The sequence below is a fragment of the Nyctereutes procyonoides genome, unplaced genomic scaffold (assembly GCF_905146905.1).
Source record: "Nyctereutes procyonoides isolate TBG_1078 unplaced genomic scaffold, NYPRO_anot_genome, whole genome shotgun sequence".
NCBI lineage: Eukaryota > Metazoa > Chordata > Mammalia > Carnivora > Canidae > Nyctereutes > Nyctereutes procyonoides.
Window position 1 is genome coordinate 6,918,864 of NW_026575028.1, and position 20,492 is coordinate 6,939,355.

Consider the following 20,492-nt stretch of genomic DNA (forward strand, 5'->3'; position numbering starts at 1 on the left):
GTTAGCAGGGTGGAGGGGCACTGACCAAGGAAGGGAGAGAATCTGAAGCAGGCTCCACACCCAGCACCAGCCCTGTCAGGACAGAAAATTCTAAGGGATATAGAGAAATGACAGAAGCTGTTGAGACTAATGAGCCAAAAGTATCTTCAGAAGATGAGGATATCTTTGATAGAAGAGCAAGTCCAGGGTTGGCCTCCAGCACCACTCAGTTTCCTCAGGCCAGGTGACCTCAGTTTCTTGAGCCAGCCCCACCATCTAGCACTGCAGTCTTATCTCCTCTGGAGACTCCTCTGGAGTCTTAACTCCTCTGGAGCCTCTGTCGACCAGGCTTCCTCCCAGAGCCCTAGCCCCTGGCTCCAGGCCCCGTCAAGATCCCCAAAAGACTGGACTGAGCCACTATGTGAAATTCTTTAGCTTCTGTGCTAAGATGCCCATGGAGAAGAAGGCTGTTGAGATGGTGGAGAAATGCCTGGACAGGTATTTCCAGCATCTTTGTGACGACTTGGAGGCATTTGCTGCTCATGCTGGCCGTAAGACTGTGAGGCCAGAGGACCTAGAACTGCTGATGCGACAGCAGGGCCTGGTCAATGACCAAGTCTCTCTGTATGTGCTTGTGGAGCGGCACCTGCCCCTGGGGGCTCAATCTCATGACTCTAAGACCATGACTTGAGTCAAAATCAAGAGTTGGATGCTTAACTGACTGAGCCACCCCACACCCTAAGTAGGCTATTTTTAAGTGCTACTATTCTTTGAAGACTCTCTTTTCACCATAAGGACCAGCCTTTGTTCCTTCTCTTGGCTCTCCAAGAGCCCCACTATGGGGCCTGTCCCCTGAAGTTTCTGACTTCCTGAACCAGAGGGTGGGCCCTTCTCACTTCCAGAACTGGCTGCCTCTATGGACAGCCTCACAGAATTTTACCCCATTAGTGTTTGACCATATAGACATGTGATTGCTACCCAATGCCACTCAGCATTTCCCACCTTGGGTCTTATGAGAATCCAGAGAAAAAAGTCATAAAGTGGAGGGGAAAACACATTTCTCAGGCATGGATTTTTTTTCCACCAGGTAGAATCCAGTTGCCCACATCATACCCTGGCCCTGGAGAAGAGCTTAACTAGGAAAGGGAGGGAGCCGCCCCCAGCGGGCTCTGAAGCCATTCCCAGGCTCTGGAGTTCCCAGATCTGTCTCTGGAGGGAGGTTACGTGTGTGGTAAGGGGAGGAGAGAGTAGAGGGTGAGGACTTTGGAAGGAAGCATGTGAACTGTACTTTCAACTGCAATGAAACTCTAAACTACTGCCATGTGGGAACTGAGGCTTTTTCTTTAAAGTCATCTCACCTGGGAATATCTTCTTCGATTGTTGCACATCCATAAAGAAACACGATCACTCCAATTACAGAAGAAGGAATAAGGAATGATGTATATAATCCCAGCCAGGCAAAATACAGTCCAATTTTTTCTCCAAAATACTTTCTGAAAAAGAAAGAAAATCACAACACACATGACAAACACCATCCATCTCTCCCATTTCGGTTTGTTCTTTCTTTTTTTTTTTAATTTTTATTTATTTATGATAGTCACACACACACAGAGAGAGAGAGAGAGAGCGAGAGAGAGCAGCAGGCAGAGGGAGAAGCAGGCTCCATGCACCGGGAGCCCGACGTGGGATTCGATCCCAGGTCTCCAGGATCGCGCCCTGGGCCAAAGGCAGGCGCCAAACCGCTGCGCCACCCAGGGATCCCCCATTTCAGTTTGTTCTAAACCTGACAACAGGTCAGTGTAAACAAAGAGATGAAAGTTAGGTGGTGCATGAAGGACCTCAGCACAAAGAACCAGTCTCTTCAGTTATGAATTATGTTCCCTGGGAATCTCTCTCTCTCTCTCTCTCTCTTTCACACACACACACACACACACACACACACACACACACACACACACACACACACCAGGGAATCCTGGCTATTCACATGAAATAGCCCCTAGAAGGAATCCAGCCCTAACAGCAAACTGAAAATAGGCCATACTATTTTGGCATCTTTACCAAACAAACATGAGGAACACATCATTATCTCATGAGTACCACAGCCCACAGAAAAACACACCTTTTCAGAACTAGCTTATGTGAACAAAACATGCAAATTATCTAGGTGGGCATGTGGACTTACATACACCAACCTTAAATTCATAGAAAAAAGACTAGAAGCATTTTGGTAAAAGATTAGCAATGGTTTCTTTAGCTGATGGGATTACAGGTGGTGTTTATTTCTTTATCTTTCTGCATTCTGAAACTAATAATATAATAAAATGATTATTTTAAAGAGAAAATTAATAATCCATTATCTTTTTGATCCCTAGGTGCAGGAAGTTAGTAAATTATCACACAAGGTCTCTAAAACTAAATTTTTCCTTTAAATAAATATTGGTGATGGACACCTGATGAAAAAAATACAAACCACAGAGAAACAGTATATTTTATTTCCCAAGAGGCTCTGACACAAAATACAGTAGGGATATGGGAGTGCAGGCCACTCTTTGATGTGAGGACAAAAGAATTAGTACAGTGAGTACAATCTATTTATCTACTACCAGAGGTGCTGCTCCCATCTCAGATATAAACAGTGGCAAGAAAATGTGACTTCCACCTAACAACCAGGGAAATCTGGATAATCTGGGACATCAAACTTTCGTTGAACCCATCAGAGAGTGGAGGCTGCAGGGTAATCATATGAACCGAATTAAAAAAAAAATGACAGGCCCCTCCAAGGAAAGATAGGACATGCAAACAGTTTCAGATTTGGCAGAGCATGGGAGAAAAAGGCCATCGTTATTAAAATGAGTACAAAGAAAAAAAGATATAATCTTGTAAACTCTGAAAGGCTGAGTATAGTTTAGCAGGACAGATTAGAATCACTTGGGAACTCCAGATACAAGAGAGGTTTACACTCATTCACAAGATCCCAGCCAATGACCGCCATCTGGTACTCATGAAGAGGGTAATGATCAAGGTAGGAAACTGGGAAGGGCCTCTTTAGTTGCAGAGAGGCATAGAAGTACACCCACCTCCCAGCATCACCTCTCATTCAATCACTGAGTGACAACGATCAACAGTCTGCTTTGGGGGAGGGGTAAGAAAGAGGATAACATCCTAGGGTCTATCATACATGTAACCGAAGTCCCAGGAAGATTAAGGGAAGGAGGACAGAAGAAATATTTGAATGGATTATGTCTAAAAAACTTCTCCAATTTAATCAAAAACAACCCAACATAGATCTAAGAACTCCAGAGGATCCCAAGCAGAATAAATATTAAAACCAAAACAGAAACCTACACACCTACACATATCTTAATCAAATCTAAAAACCAAAGATATAAAATCTTTAATTAAGCTGACGTGGGGGTGAGGGTGGTGCTGGGGAGGGGAAGATGAGAAAGAGAGGATATTATATGCAAAGGAACAAAGGTTAGATTTACAGTCAATTTCTTGGCAGAAACTATGTAAGCCAGAAGATAATAGAGTGACACCCTTAAAGTATGGAAAGAAAAAAAAAAAAAACTCAACCCAGAATACTACATGAAATAGTGCTCCCATAGGGATAAAACTAGTTCTTTGGAGGCCAAAATCTATATTACATATTACAGTGTTTTTTAGGGCCACAGAACATAAACAGATATACTGTGTGTGTGTGTGTGTGTGTGTGTGTGTGTGTGTGTGTGTGTGTAGTGTCAAAATTTCATGGAGGAAGGCAATAATACATAAAAGGCAGAGAAATACTGGTAATAGTGATGGAATATGGTAAGTTAAAGATGGATTCTGTAAACCCTAGAGCAACCACTGAATTTTAAAAATAAGTATAATTAATAGACCAATGTTGGAGATGAAATGGACCATAAAATATACATATTTGCAAAGAAGTCATGAAAAGAGGAAAAACAGAAACAAACTACAGACAAAACAAATAGAAAACAAATAGCAAGATGGTGGTTTTATAATATAAATACATTAATGATAACATGTAAATGTACAAATCCATTTTTATTATAAAGGCATATACAGAAAAAAAGTGAAGAAATAAAAAAATATATACCATGCAAACATGAATCAAAAGGAAACTGGGACATACAGAGGAGGCTTCAGAACAAAGAATATAGCCTGGGATAAAGAGGGGCATCAATGAATGACAACATTATCATTCATTTCATTAGAGAGGCCTTATAATCCTGAATGCATGCAGTAAAATGCATAGATCACCTACATACATCAAAATGCATAGAATAAAAACCAACTGAACTAAAAGGATGATTAGACAAAATCTCAAGTATAAATTGGAGATACCAACACTTCTCTTTCAAGTAATGGAGAGAATAAAGAGATGTAAAATCAGTTAAGGACACAGAAGTCACCACAAACCAACTTGACCTAACTGATATTTATAGAACAATCCACTGAACAGTAGAAAATACATTCTTTTCAGCAAGAGAGTCCATTTTCTAAGTCATAAAGATTTTTTAAATGTATTTACTCATGAGAAACACAGAGAGGAGAGATAGAGAGGCAGAGACACAGGCAGAGGGAGAAGCAGGCTCCATGCAGGGAACCCAATGTGGGACTTGATCCCGGGTCTCCCCAAGGCGGCGCTAAACCACTAAGCCACCCAGGCTGCCCCATTTTCTGAGTCATAAAGTCAATCTAACAAATTTAAAAGGATTGAAGTAATGAAAATTTTACTCCCTGACCACAATTAAGTTAAACTAAAAATCAACAGCACAGGGGATCCCTGGGTGGCTCAGCAGTTTGGCACCTGCCTTTGGCCCAGAGCGCGATCCTGGAGTCCTGGGATCAAGTCCGCGTCAGGCTCCCGGCATGGAGCCTGCTTCTCCCTCCTGTGTCTCTGCCTCTCTCTCTCTCTCTCTCTCTCTCTCTCATAAATAAATAAATCTTTTTTAAAAAATATGTTAATGTGAAAGTGCAATGAGCAAGGTAGAGGAAGACATAGTAAGCAAGTAATAAATGTTAACTAATAAATGTTATGGATGACATTTATTCTAAAAGTCCATGTGATCTACTACATTAAAATGAAAATTTTCTGTTCAAATGGTATTCTTAAGTGAGTAAAAAGACAGGCCAAGGAATAGGGGAAAAAATATGTGTATATGTGGACTTGTATCTGGAATACATAAAGAACTTCCACAGATCAATAAGAATTATGAATCCAACAGAAAAAAATCTTTTCATTAAAAAGATATCCATTTGGGGTGCCTGAGTGGCTCAGTCATTTAAGCACCAAACTCTTGATTTCAGCTCAGGTTATGATCTCAGGGTCATGAGATCAAGCCCTGGCTTGGGCTCCACATGCTTAAGTTTCTCTCTCCTTTCCCTCTGTCCCACTCCCACTTAAAAAAAAAAAAAGATGCCCAATTGACCAATAAACATATGAAAAGGTATTCAACCTTTCTAATCATCAGATCATCAGGGAAAAACAAATGAAACCACAACACAATACCTCTACATAGTCAAGAGAACGGTAAAAATGAAAAAGAGGGGAAATACCAAGTCTTGGCCAAATGTGGAGAAACCAGAATGCTTACACAGTGCAGGTGGGATGTATATAGGTAGATCTACTTTGGAAAAACTGCTGGGCAGTATCTACTACAGCTGAGCAAGGGCCCCAGTGATGCAACAACTCTCTTCCTAAGTATATGCCCAACAGAAAAGCACACATGTGCACTAAGAGATACATACAGGAACATTCACAGCAGCACTATTTATAATAGCCCCAAATTGGAAACCCCCCAGATGCCTATAAGCAATAAAATGAATAAATACGTTGTGCTATACTTGCCCAATGGAATGGAAATTAACACATTACAAGAACATGCAACTATATGGATAAATTCCATCAACACAACATGGAGCAAAAGAAGCCACGCACTAAAATATATATTTAATTATTCTATTAATATAAAGTTGAAAAACAAAATAACTGTGCTAGGAGTCCAGATAGTAGGGCCAATCATATTCTTCCTTGATCTGCACACTAGTTGTATGGGTATGTTCAGGTTGCAAGAATTCAGTGAGCTGTATATTTATTGCATATACAGCTTTATATAAGTATATTATGTTTTGATTTTAAACTGGTTTTATTTTTAAATTTTTATTCATTTTTTTAGTGTAGTTGATGTACCATGCTACATTAGTTTCAGGTATAAAACAGTGATTTAACAACTTTCAACATTACGCTATGCTCACCACAGTGTAGCTACCATCTGTCACTGCACCATGCTATTACAATATCATTTACTATATTCCTATGCTATGCCTTTTATTCCTGTGACTTACTCATTCCATAACCGGAAGCCTGTTCTCCCACTCACCTTCACCCATTTTACCCACGCTCCCACTGGCAATCATGAGTTTGGTCTCTGTGTTTACATGTCTGATTCTTCTGCTCTTTGTTTATTCATTTGGTGTGCTTTTGTTCTTTTGGTTCCACATATGAGTGAAATCATATGGTATCTGTCTTTCTCAATCTGACTTATTTTGCTTAGTATAATACCTTTTAGGTCCATCCACGTTGTTGCAAATATCAAAATCTCATCCTTTAATGGCTGTGTGATATTCACACACACATACACACACACATACACACACGCCACATCTTCCTATCCACTTATCAGTGGACTCTTTGGTTGCTTCCATAGCTTGGCTATTGTAAATAATCCTGCAAAGACAGAGAGGTACATATATGCTTTTGAATGAGTGTTTTCATTTTCTTTGGGTGAATACTCAGTGGTGGAATTATCGGATCATTTGGTATTTGTTTTTAATTTCTTGAGGAAACTCCATACTGTTGTTAACCCACAGTATGGTGGCACCATTTGCATTTCCACCAACAGTGCACAAGGATTCCTTTTTCTCCACATCCTTGCCAACACTGGCTATTTCTTGTTTTTTAATTTTAGCCATTCTCACAGGTGTGAAGTGATATCTCATTATGGTTTTGATTTGCATTTCCCTGATGATTAGAGATGTTGAACTTTTTATGTGTCTTTTGGCCATTTGTATGCCTTCTTTGGAAAAAGGTCTGTTCAGGTCCTCCACTCATTTTTTAATTGGTTATTTTTTTTTGGTGTTGTCTTTGGTCTTAATATATTTTGGATATTAACCCCTTATCAGATATATCATTTGTAACTATCTTCTCCCATTCAGTAGGTTGTCTTTTAGTTTTATCATTTCCTTCACTTTACAGAAGCTTTTAATTTTGATGTAGTTTATTACTGCTTTTGTTTCCCTTGCTTTAGGAGACATGTCTAGAAAAATCTTGCTATGGCCAAGGTCAGAGAAATTACTGCCTGTGCTCTCTTCTAGAATTTTTATGGTTTCAGGCCTCACACTTAGGTCTTTAATCCATTTTGAGTTGATTTTTGTGTATGGTGTTAGAAAGTAGTCTAGTTTCATTCTTTACATATAGCTGTCCAGTTTTCCCAACATCATTTACTAAAGATCCTCTTTTTCTCCATTGCATAAATTCTTGCTTCTTTGCCATAGGTTAACTGACCATATAATCATGGGTTTAGGGATGTCTGGGTGGCTCAGCAGTTGAGCATCTGCCTTTGGCTCAGGGCATGATCCTTGTCCCGGGATCGAGTCCCACATTGGGCTCCCTGTGGGGAGCCTGTCTCTGCCTCTCTCTGTGTGTGTCTCTCATGAATAAATAAATAAAATCTTTTTTAAAAATCATGGGTTTATTTCTGGGCTCTCTATTCTGTTCCATTGATCTATGTGTCTATTTTTGTGTCTGTACCATACTGTTTTGATTACTACTGCCTTGTAGCATACATTGAGATCTGGAAATGTGATACCTCTAACTTTGTTTTTCTTTCTCAAGACTGAAAGGATTATTCACCACAATCAAATGGGATTTATTATGAGGATGCAAGAATGGTTCAATACTCACAAATCAATCAACCTGATACATCTCATCAACAAAATGAAGGATGATAATCATATGATCTTATCACTAGATGCAGAAAAAGCATTTGACAAAATATCAACATCAATTCATGATTAAAAAAAAACTTCAACAATGTAGAGTTAGAAGGAACATATCTCAAAACCCACTGCTAACATCTTAATACAGAAAAACAGAAATTTTCTTCTAAGATGAAGAACAAGACAAGGATATTTATTCTCACCACTTTTAAACACAGTACTGGAAGTCCTGGCCACAGCAATCAGGTATGAAAAAGAAATTAGAAGTATCCGTATTAGCAAAGATGTTGTTAACCTGTCACTATTCGCAGATGACATGATAGTATATATAGAAAACCAAAAAAAAAAAATTAGAAATAATAAATGAATTCAGTGAAGCTTTAGAATACTAAATTAATACCCCAAATCAGTAGCACTTCTATAATTAATAACGAAGTAGCAAAAAGAGAAGTTAAGAAAAAAATTCCATTTACAACTGCACCAAAAAAAAAAAAAAACTCCATAAACTTAACTGAAGAGGTAAAACACCTATACTCCAAAAACTATAAAACACCAATGAAGGGAAATTGACCTAACTCTGGGAAACAAACTAGGGGTGTTAGAAAGGGAGGTGGGCGGGGTTGGGGGTGACTGGGTGACGGGCACTGAGGGGGGCACTTGATGGGATGAGCACTGGGTTTTATTCTATATGTTGGCAAATTGAACACCAATAAAAAATAAATTTGAAAAAATAAAACTGATCTTAGTAGTTCTACTTTAAAAAAAAGAAAAGAAATTGAAGATGTTGCAAACAAACAGAAAGTTATTCCATGTTCATGGATTAAGTGAATTAATATTGTTACAATGTCCATATTACCCAAAGCAATCTATAGATTTAATGTAATTCCTATAAAAATGCCAACAGCATTTTTCACAAAACTAGAATAAGTGATACTGAAACTTGTACGGAGCCACAAAAGACCCCAAATAGACAAAGCAATCTTAAAAAGATTTTTAAAAGACACCATATGTCTTCTAATCTACAAGCCAGCAGATTCCCTGAAGATCATCTCATCCATTCTCTTGCCTTCAAGCCAAGTGGCATATAATCCACATCAGGTGTACATGTCATTCAAGCCCAGTCTGTCACCAGACCTGAACAGGGAGTTTTTACCTTAATGAGGCACAGAAAGCCATGCTAACAAAAGACAAGACTTCCAGAACTAGATTGCCAACCCTGAAGTGCAAGGTTGGCATTTGGCTGGGTAGCTCAAGCAGCGATGGAGGTTGAATGTTGCTTGCACCATTCCCAAGCAATCAGATCAGAAGCAGAGCAGACATGCCAGCAGGGTGTGTTCCAGGGGAGCTGGCCCTGTTAGCCGGAGGGGGGCAACTTCTGCTCTCAACTCCTGCCAAGCCTGCATCAGCCTGACAGGATGGCAAGCACATCACCTTCCTTCCTAGTCTTATGAAAAGCTCAGGCTTTTCCAGCCCCTCAGGAGACAGACTGTGGGCAGGTGCAGGGGTGCCAAAGAAAAAGTTCGAAGCCTTTAATTAGAGTTCATAATGGTTGGTTCTCTGGAAGACAGCCTGGAAATTCCCAGGAACAGAAGAAGCTAGGCAGCTAGCAAAGGCCTCTCCTTGGTGATACCATGAGACAGGGCCAATGAGGTTTCTACCTTTTAAATTACCAATGTTCCTTTTCTGTCCCCTCAACTCTTGAAAATAATGTAAGTGGACTATGGTTGTATAAGGGGTCAGCACTGGAGAGTAAGAGAAGAAATGCAACATTTATTCAGCATGCACCATATGCCAAGCTCTGGGGTTAAGTGCTTTCTACACAGTATGTCATTTAATGCTTGCAAAACGTTACAAGGCAAGTTAAAAATTAGTGTTGGAATTAAAGTTATATTCAGATGAGCAAAACAGTTAAAGGTGAGGTTTTTAAAAAATAATTTATTTATTTGAGAGAATATGCACAACAGAGGGCACAGCAGGACAGTCAGAAGGGAGAAGGAAAAGCAGACTCTCCACTGAACAAGGAGCCCAACACAGGGCTCCATCCCAAGATCCCAGGATCATGACCTGAGCTGAAGGTAGATGCTTAACTGACTGAGCCACCCAGGCGCCCCAAAGGTGACTTGGTTTTGTCAGGTTTTTTAAAAGTCTCGTTAGGATAAATATACAGTCAATTTGAGGTTCAAGCTCCCTGTTGGAACTGTCTTGCCCTGCTCAAGGAGATTCCTCACACCATCCCCTTCACAAGATAGAATTTAGGTGAGGAGGAAGTGTATGCATCTTTCAGATGGAAGAGCAGAGGGAGCTTCTGGGAATTTCCTGGTCTAGACCTTAGAGCCTTGCGCTGGTCCCTGCTACTCAGTAGCTGAGCTGGGCTGTATGATACAGGCATCTACCAGGGCATAGGCAGGCTAGCAGGGTCCTACTGGGGAATCCAGCTGGCACCTCCAAGCATGTGCTGCCTCTTCCTTGTCCCAGTCATAGCCTCTTCAAGTCAGTGGGTTTCATGAAAACCTCTGGATCATCCAAACTGCATCTGTGGTCTGTAGGATTTAGGAGGCGCTGTTTCAGGCTCAGCTATTCTTAGTCAGCTGCCTGCGCAGCATCATGAACACTCGCACCATGCTGGATGATGGGCTTCTCTAAAGAACTTGTCATTTCCCCAGGCTGCATTCTAAGATACGAGGTGCAAACCCTGGGCACTAGGATTCACCCCCAAAATATTTAGGTGCTTCTACTCCCCTTACTTCCACCCCCTACTCCTACTCCAGAACCATTTGACCCCAAGGCAGGGAAAGCACCAGAATAATGACCTCTCAAATCTTACCCTTTTACATATTTCTATTTCTCTCTTATAACAATCTTCCTTCATTGGAAAAGTTTATATTCCCTTTCTTCCTGATGGGAATCTCCCCATGTCTTATCCCCACTACTTCCCACCCCATTCCTAAGGAGTACTGCTCCCTCTAATCTTCCCTGGGGCTAGGAATGGTGAGGGTGGGTAGCAGAAAGGTTTTTGGACAAGAAATCCAAGAAGAGAAACTGTATCAAAAGACATTTCAAACATACTCTGTACAAATATGTGTTATAGTCATTAAAGGTTGGTGCTTATTGGGATGCCTGGGTGGCTCAGTGGTTGAGCGTCTGCCTTCGGCTCAGGTCATAATCCTGGGATCCAGGGATTGAGTCCCTCATCAGGCTCCCCAAGGAGCCTGCTTCTCCTTCTGACTATGTCTCTGCATCTCTCTATGTGTCTCTTATGAATAAATAAATAAAATTTTTTAAAAAAGAATGGTGCTTATCATTTTCTTTTCTTAGGACTCATAATCCCAATACAGACATGCTCATGAGAAAGGACTCATGGTCACAGAACATTAGATTCTCCAGACCTCCCCTTATCCCACCTCCCAGCTTCTGCCTTCTGATCACTGGCCTGGCAATCCAGGGCCTGAACCCATCTCTGTGTGGGGGTCCCACTAGTTGAGGAGTAACAGCTGGATTGTCATCCTTCTGCCAAAGCTGACTGCAGAAGCCAGGCTGCCTCCCCCTCTCCTGGGCACAGGCCAGCAGACATAGTAGCTGGCTCTTCCAATCAATAATGACGGGCACTGAGGGGGGCACTTAATGGGATGAGCACTGGGTGTTATACTATATGTTGGCAAATCAAACTCCAATAAAAAAATATACAAAAAAATAAAAATTAAAAAAAATAATGGAGGACCAGAAGGCTTTTGGTTCTTAGCCCTCCCAGAAAGGCCAAGAGAAGGCCTCCTTCTGAAAAGAGCATTTTGCAAATATGAGGCAAATTCAGAAAGTAGACTGAAAAAAGGGCTAGGCTTCAGGACTGTGAAAACCTGGCTTGGCTCAAGTCCTGACATTAAGAGACAACACAGATGCCAGTTAATGGCATGAGAATGCTTCAGAAGTTCCAGAGGGGAAAAAAACACTCCTTGGAATTAGAGCACACTATGTCCATGACACTCTCCTGAGCCACTTCTGTCAAGTGTCTCCCTCTCCCCTACCAAGTCCTCTATTTTAAAAGGTTTCCAAATAAAGAACTACTGTATGAAGCCAGGGAAGCTGCAGGCCTAGGCCCAGGAGTCAGAATTGGCTGGGCTGGCGTGGCCCATCACTGGCCCTGTAAGCAGCAGATGTGTCTGGACAATGCAAATAGGATAGAAGATGGGGTAGGGCCAGGGATCAGAAGTTCCAGATGCCATGCTCAGGGTCAAACAGAGAAGAGAGGTGCAGGCGACAGGTAGGTAAATTAGGCAGACAAAAAAATCAGGGCTAGGAAAGTGAGTTAAAGTGGAAAAAACAAGGCAGGGGTAAAAAACAAGCTCCAGAAGCCAGAACCAAGATTCTGTCAACCATGCTTTGGCAGGATTCTCTCCAGAGCCCAGGAGAAATATTCAAGACAAGTGCTGAACCTGGGTCTTTCCACTTGTTTGTGGATTTCTTTCAGCAGTTGGGTGGACCTCTGAAAGAAAACACAGACCACAAAATAAAAGAAATGAAACTATCTCTATCTCTGATTGTCCACTTCATTCCAGGTATGCTGGGAAATGCTCTCATGCATTCTCTCCTATGATCCTCACAAGAATCCTGAGAGTGAATGAATGCCGGGCTTGGCAAAAATGGTGTCCTTGTGTAAATGAAAAGGCTCCTTCCTCTGGGAATACACAATACCACATCAAGGCACAAGGCTTGGAGAAAGAGTATGATGTGCGTTCCCATCCCCACTTGCCCCGTCAGCTGGAGACCTATGGGTAAGGCACAAAATTCACAAGTCTGTGTGTAGCCCTAGAAGTAGGCTTTATATCCCCATTTAATAGATGAAGGGATGGGAACTCAAAAGTCTAACACCTTATCCAAGAGGATGAAGCCATTTGGCTGTGGATGCAATATTCCAACTCTAATCCACTGAGGACCAAAAGCCCCTGCTCTCAATTACCACACCATATCACAAAGCAGAGAGGAGTGCCTTTCAGGAAGCCCTTCCAAGAGTTATCAGCAATGGCGGTAGATTCCCAACAACCCTAAAATAGTCAAAAAGCCTCATTTCCCAGCTGTGTGATCTATCTCCAGTTCATGAGATGAAACCAGAGAAAAAAGCAAAATGATTGGTATTTTTCTAGTTTGTTGGTTTTCAAACTCACGACTCCACCAGCTGAACTGACACTTCCTTTATGGGTGGCTAAGAGTTTCAAGGTCAACACAGCCAAAGTGCAACTCTTGGTTTCTCTACCTCTCTGCCACTCTTCAACTGTCCTCCCCAGTCTTCCACATTTCAGGACACAGAACCATGTACTTAGGACAAAAACATGGAAGACCATCAACTGTTTATCACATTCCACATTCAGTCCATCAGCAAATTTCTGTACACTCCACTTTCAAAAATATACCAAATCCAACCACATCTCACCATCTCCACAACTCACATCCTGGCCCCACTGCTCTAATCCCTCTCCTGGAGTCACTTTTACCTTTATCCCTACAATCTCTGCACTACACAGAAGACAAGAATCTTTTAAAACATCTCTCAGACTCATTAATCCTCTGCTCCAGATAATTGTATGACTTTATATAACATGTACAATAATAGCTGAAAATGTTTTCATAACCTACAGCTCTGACTCCAAGCCCCTTATCCCCTTGAAACAAGTCCAATTCCATTCTCTCCTGCTGCTCCCCATTCCCCTTTGGCTTTGCTCCAGCTCACTTGGCCCTCTTGTTCCTCAAGCACACCACATCTGCTCCCACCTCAAGGCCTTTGCTATGGCTGTGCCTTAGTCAGGGAAGGCCCTTTCCTCAGACCTTCTCATGCTACTTCCTTAGAAAGGCCTTCCATTATCTCCCCCAACCCAAACGTCACCCAATATCTGGCCTTGCTTCTTTCTTCTTCATAACACTTCTCATTACTTAACATTGTTTCCTAAGCCTATTGGTGTTTGGGTCCATCTCTGCTGCTAGAGTCTAGGTTTCACGAGAGCAGAGACATTTTCTATCCTCCTCACAATTGCATCCTTGGTGTCTGGAATGTGTCTGACACACAGAAGTGACCTCATATGCATTTGTTTAGTGGATGATGAACTCCTCACAATCACCCCGTGTGGTGATTATCAGGCCTATCCCTCTTCACTGCATGAGCTGAGAACAACTCTGAGAAACTGAGTCACTTGTGTCGTCACACAGCTAACAAGAGAAGAATCTGCACTCCATCTCAGGGCTGGCTGATTTCCAATCTACAGTCATCCCACAGGCATGACTGTAACCCCTGACATGCCTCTCTTTGATAACAGAGTAGATGATAAGGCAGACTGGAGCTTCCTGGTTTACTAAGTATTATGGTTTGTTTTCTATTTTAATTTAAAAAAAACTAAAAAAGAACTCTAAGGCTCATCTAAAACAGAATTCACAGGACGCTTGGGTGGCTCAGTGGTTGAGTGTCTGCCTTCACCCCAGGTCATGATCCTGGGGTCCTGGAATCGAGTTCCACATCAGGCTCCCCACAGGGAGTCTACTTCTCTCTCTGCCTATGTCTCTGCCTCTCTCTGTGTGTCTCTCATGAATAAACAAAAAAAATCTTAACAATAAATAAACAAACAGAATTCGCTGCTCAGCGGTTTAGAATACCCTATGACCCAGAAGCACACTCACATTGGAGAAGGCAGGATGGCATCTGTTTCAATTTCTATTTGCAAAAATGTATATAAAATGATTATGCAGACATTTTCTGTTTATTAATGAGCAGCAAGTGGACCTCCAGGACCCAACAGAGGGTGATTTCAGACACATACTTGATGCCTAGTCCCTGATCACTTATCACTTAGTGGTTTTGACCATTTAAAATTGTTTCCATTTTCAGTCTTAAATATTTATTTTTTTTACCCACAACCAATCTTTAAATAAAGATGGAAACAGAAGGAATACTGATGTTGAAATATAACATGTTAATGGAGAACATTAAAATGGCAAGAAAGAAATCAATAAATTTACCTTTAGGTGATATTCACACAGATCCATAAACTGCATACCACTGATCAAAATTATGACATATAATTTCAAAATATGACATATAAAGATATTCTCATTGCCAAAACTCAATGTTAAAAGGTGGGAGGAGCTAGTATACCCAATTATATCCAATTGACTTTTCATATATTGAGAGTTAAGGGTTGTCCCCAATTACTACATTCATCTGCAGAGAAGTCCTTGCAAAAGTAACCTAAAACTTTCTCTTTTAGCTCTTAATTTGGGAATGAAGAATAATATTAAATTTTGAACTCAAACTACAACATACTAAATTTCAAGTCACAAGAGTGTTTTTCTATTTGGAAAATGTAACATGATAATAAAATCTAATCTTTTTATATACATCATTACCCAAACCAAGATGACACACTCTGCTACTTAAAAATGTATTTGTTGGGACATGTTTTTCCTTTTTGCATAATTTAATGTGATAACATAAACATTGTGTACTATGTTTATCAAAAAGAATAAACTTATCTTTATGTATGAGTATTATAAAAGATTATATGCAATGAATTTTATAGTATAATATCCATTAATATTCATTTAAAATAAAATACTTTTACTTAGAATCATTTCTTCATCATATTCCATAAAATACTGACTTAAAAACAGTTCTTAAGCAGGTTTAGGATATTAGAGATCCACTGCCATGAAGGTGGTCTGTGTAGAGCTACACACCTACCCTCCACCCACCCAGTTCCACATGGTCTGTGCCCCATGAGGGTGGCCTCAGTGGAGAGAGTCAACCAGGTCTCCTGTTTCTCTGGCTTCTGGGTTGGCCAATGGAAGGCATCAGCAGGAAATCAAAGGATAGGGGAATAAAGACAGTGGGGCACTTTTTCCCCCTAACCATCTGACCACAAAGCCCTGGGCTGGCAGTGGGGCCACAGTGCCCATCAGGAGCCTCTCCTGCACAGTGGCTCCAGAGCCACAGCCCTCTTTGAGTTCTGTAACCACAAATTCCTCTTGCCCTTTTGGCCCTGGAGGTACTAACAGCTCCCCACTGTTGCTGATACCTAGATTGTCTTCCCATCCTCTCTAGATTTCCCTTAATCAATTACCCATTTGAATGTATCACCTCTTTCCTAAATAATACAAGGTTCAAAAGTCAAAAAAGAATGTGAGGAGAGTTAGAAGTTGCTGATCTGTTACAATCCTCTCATTTTACAGATTAGGGAACTGAGGACATTATCAGACTTGTCCAAAACTCCCACCAAAAACAAGGAATAGTCACCATGAGAGAACAGAATTTGATGCAGGGACAATAGAGACTCATATGAGTTAATACACATGAATTGCTTGAAACATCACTTGGTACATAGTAAATGCTCAGAAATGTTAGGTAGCTAGCATGATTATCACCATCATCGTCGTTGTCATGTTCTAATTCCCAGTCTAGTTAGGAAAAGGGGGACATGGACTTAAAAATACATAATCCTTCTGGCATAAGGATTCTAAAATTAATTCTATTTGGTAGGTGGGGAAACCAAAGCCCAGAAAGGTCCTGTCCAAGGCAGGATCACTGCCACCTTCAGTATGAATGAGAAAGAAGTGCCAAGGCTCATGACTTGGTGACAACATGGAGTGAATTCCAGCCCCCTAATACTCCCTCGGCCAGATGCCCTGTTCAGCTCTGCACAACTGTCACAGAATGGTCCTGCTTCAAGGTCTCCCAGCAACTAGTTGTCACTGTTAAATGCAAGTGACCTTCATCTCATTAAGCAGTCACAAATATCCACTGAGACAGCATATGAGAAGTGCTTTAAGAATTTTAAAGCAGAAGGTTCCAGCAAAAATTGCTGTGGCTTCCTTACTCCACATTCCTTCAAAAAGAAAAGAGGCCAGAGATTAGAATAAGAAGAGGTTGGAGAACTGTTTTGACTTCACTATTCCATAATGTGTGTGGGTGGCAGAAAAAAATAAGCCCTTTTTCCCGTATGACAAAAAAAAAAAAGAAAAAAGAAAAGAAATCATTCTTCAGTGTTCTTCAATATTCTCAGGGGGAAAGAAAGACCAGCACTAGGATGTGTAACAATCATGTCAACAAACCTGTTATATTTCATGTTGAAAGGTTGATGAAAAGAACATCTTTATACAAAGCACAGCTTTTACTATAAGCTCATGGACAATGTTGGTATTGATGTTTTTGAAGAACACCTGACGTCATGGTGGAACCTCTAGAAGAGTTCAATCGGATCCCAGCCCTGCCAAACCACGTCTGCTCATTACCAAGACACAGGCCATGGCTGTTGTGAGCTTCTGCAGCCCACATTCATGGGTTCATCCATGTGAAAACTTAACTGAGCCCTGGTTATTTTTCTTTCTGATTCAAGGTACACTTCTTACCTTAAAAATAACCCTGTTTGTTCTGCCATTGGGCACTGCACCTCTTCTTGAGGACTTCTTTTTTCCCTGAATTTGTTCCCCTCTCATCCACCAAGAAGGGAAGAAAAGAACCTATAATAAGCACCTACCCTGCTTTTTACATACATAGAGAAGTTAATCCCTACCCTCTGAGTTAGAAATTATCCTCCCATTTGCAGATAAGGAAAACAAGTATGGGAGAATCCCATGCCCCATATCCACACCCATTAGCTACACACCTGAATTTCCACCAGATGTCTATTTTGAGAATCTTTGATCTTTTCCACTGCCCCACTGTACCAACTCCAAATCCCTTCTTTCCTCCACTAACTGTACCTCCCTCCTCTAATGCTAGAATATGATTAATGGCTAAGAGAACTGGGATAATTCCCTCCCTCCCTCCCTCCCTCCCTCCCTCCCCCTCCCTCTGTCTTATACACACACATAAAAAATTGATCCTACAAAACAGCAACAATCTCCACTGTCTTATCTTGACCCAGAAGATGACCATGTGCCCATGAGTCTTGTTAAAAATTATGGAAGAATAAAAATTAAAAACCTCCTAATTGCTTTTCCAATGATTGAGATGCACTGTCCTGAGCACCATAAATCATTTCTCCAGGGCTTCGTCAAAATAGTTTTCTACTTCTCATCTCTCCATGGTGCACCTTCCTGGTCTCTGACAACATACACTCCTTTGGCTCAGAAACCCTTCAGCCGGTGCCCTGCCCAGCACCCACTGCAGCCTTTGGTGTTGTAAACAGCAAATGATAGTTATGAATGGAGCAGCACAGTTTATGTCGACACTTTGACATAAACCAACATCTAAATCCCATCCTCACATATCATGGTTGGGGGTAAAGATGCTTAGGTATGCCAAGGCCACAAGGGAGACAATCAAAATATCCCCCTCAATCCACTTATTCTTTCCTCAGATCATGCACAGGTCATAAACACTCTTGGCAGACATATGTCTTCATACCTCACCTACATTCTAAAAACTAGTTTCTCTGCATTGCACAGCAGCTTTCTTATTAAAATCAACAGTACTGAAAATTTGCACTGCATGTTATATTGCACAAAGTACATTCACATACTCTATCACATGTAATCCTCCCAAATACTCCTTAGAAAAGAAAGTAAAGGTCACAGATTGAAACAATCAGCCCAAAGATAAGGAACTATGACAGGGGATGCTGGGACTGAGACCATATCTTCTGCCTCCTCTGCCTGAACTCTTGCAGCTCTACTACTTTCTTGCCATTTAAGTGGTTGTATCTTATCTCCCCAGCCATACTGTAACACCTCAAGGATTATACATATTTTTCTCCTCACCTGGACATTATACAAAGCTCTGCTGTTTCCCAGCATTTGGTAAATCCCCGCTGAATGCATGAATGATGAACATGTGAAGTAAGCTCCTCTGTGGGTCAAGTAATGGCAAGTAGAAGAAAGCAAGCTTCAAGTGATTCACTATTCGGGTGAATGGCTTTTAGGACTGAAGCCATGCAGGGGCAGTACCAGTCTCTGGTGACCAGGCTCCTGATTCCCTGGAAGAATCTACCTTTGAGCAGCTCTTATCATACACCCTCCCCCAAGAGCTTTCTCCCTGCAACTTTGACCTAAGGACCAGGGATAAGGAATTCCTTTAGGCTTAGATGCAACCTCAGTCCCAGTGTCTTCTTCCCATCAGTATACAAATGTGAAGTCTAGTAGAACTCAAAGCTTAAGTCAAAGGTCACATGCTTACAGATCCTTGGCATGGCTCCTGGGGTATGTGAGTGCAGAGCAATGCCATAACTGGGAGGACCACACCAGAATGTCAGGGAATGAGCTCCTGAACATGGCCGGCCCTGAAGAACTCAGCTTCCAGATCTTAGAGGAAGGTCATGAATCCCTTATCCAAACATCCTCCAAAGTACTTCTGGAATCCTGGACACATTATAGCAGATGCATGAAATATGCAGAAAGGGCTAGGGTGAAAGAAAGGGAATAATCAGATATGGAAACTGGCATGAGTTTGAAGGAAGTATATAGGCAGTTGGCAAGAAGGAGGTCCAGCATCGCTTTAAGCTGTGGCTTGCAGCACCAGCATCAACCAAGGATCCTCAGCACTGTGGATGAGAAAAGGAATGGTCTTTCCATCAGGCAGTGAGGTTAGTAGTAGTCAGCATCAGCTATGGCCTCAGTGAGGCTCCAGAAAGAAGGGAAAGTCTTTCACCATATGTTGAGGATACAGAGGAGACAAGGTCTTAGAGACAAAGGCAGCAAGAAGAAGGGAAGGGAAGGGAAGGGAAGGGAAGGGAAGGGAAGGGAAGGGAAGGGAAGGGAAGGGAGGGGAAGGGGCAGTGTCCCCATGTGAATGTGCTTCTCAAAGCCTGGCAAGCAGCAGCCTGGGATGAGTTGCTGCAGAGGCTGCATGGGGCTTGTCAAAGTGGCTCCTAAGGCATCCAAAGGCTCTTCCCAGCAATGTTGTCTTATTATTTCGGGGCAAATGCATCACAAACATATGGATTTGATTGTATCTCCCCACCCCCATCTTCCTCTCCTCATGCCAGAAACACACACACACACAGATTTCAAAATGAAAAGGAAAAAACAAAAGAACGGCCAGGGACCAGAATGCATAGTATGGTTTTAAGCAAGCTTGGAACATGCTGGGGAAATAATTGTCGCTGGTCAACAAATCCAAAGAGCAGTGGCACCCAGCCCTGTCATTAACACTGACAGCCGGGAAAGTAACTGCAATTCAGCCAGAGCAGACATGTGGACTGCCAGAGGGAACTAGAAATAAATGGCCCCCAAATCCTTGACACTTAGATGGGTAAGGTGACGCATCATTTCCCTACAGTCTCAAGACCAATGTATACAGGGGAGTCTACTTCTGTCCTCAGACTTTATCAAAGGGTTGGTGTCCAGCTGTTCTCCATCTCCACTGGAAATGGAACAAAATGGCTTCCATTAGAGCAGAGGGAACACAGTTCAGACATCAAAAGGAATGACCAGTTGTAATGCACTCATAACAGAGCATATTAATCACACACCTATAAATCAATCTATTTACAAATATTTGTTGAATGCTTACCAATAAGGCTTGCACCATG

General features: G+C 41.5%; 1 protein-coding gene across 1 annotated transcript in view; it reads right to left on the bottom strand.

Moving 5' to 3' along the window:
* ANO2 (anoctamin 2) overlaps positions 1-20,492 on the bottom strand; it is a 340,992-nt gene that overhangs the window by 172,622 nt on the left and 147,878 nt on the right. The window contains exon 11 of the mRNA XM_055315496.1: positions 1,338-1,472. Within this exon, the coding sequence (XP_055171471.1) occupies positions 1,338-1,472 (135 nt within the window). The remainder of the gene's footprint in view (positions 1-1,337; positions 1,473-20,492) is intronic.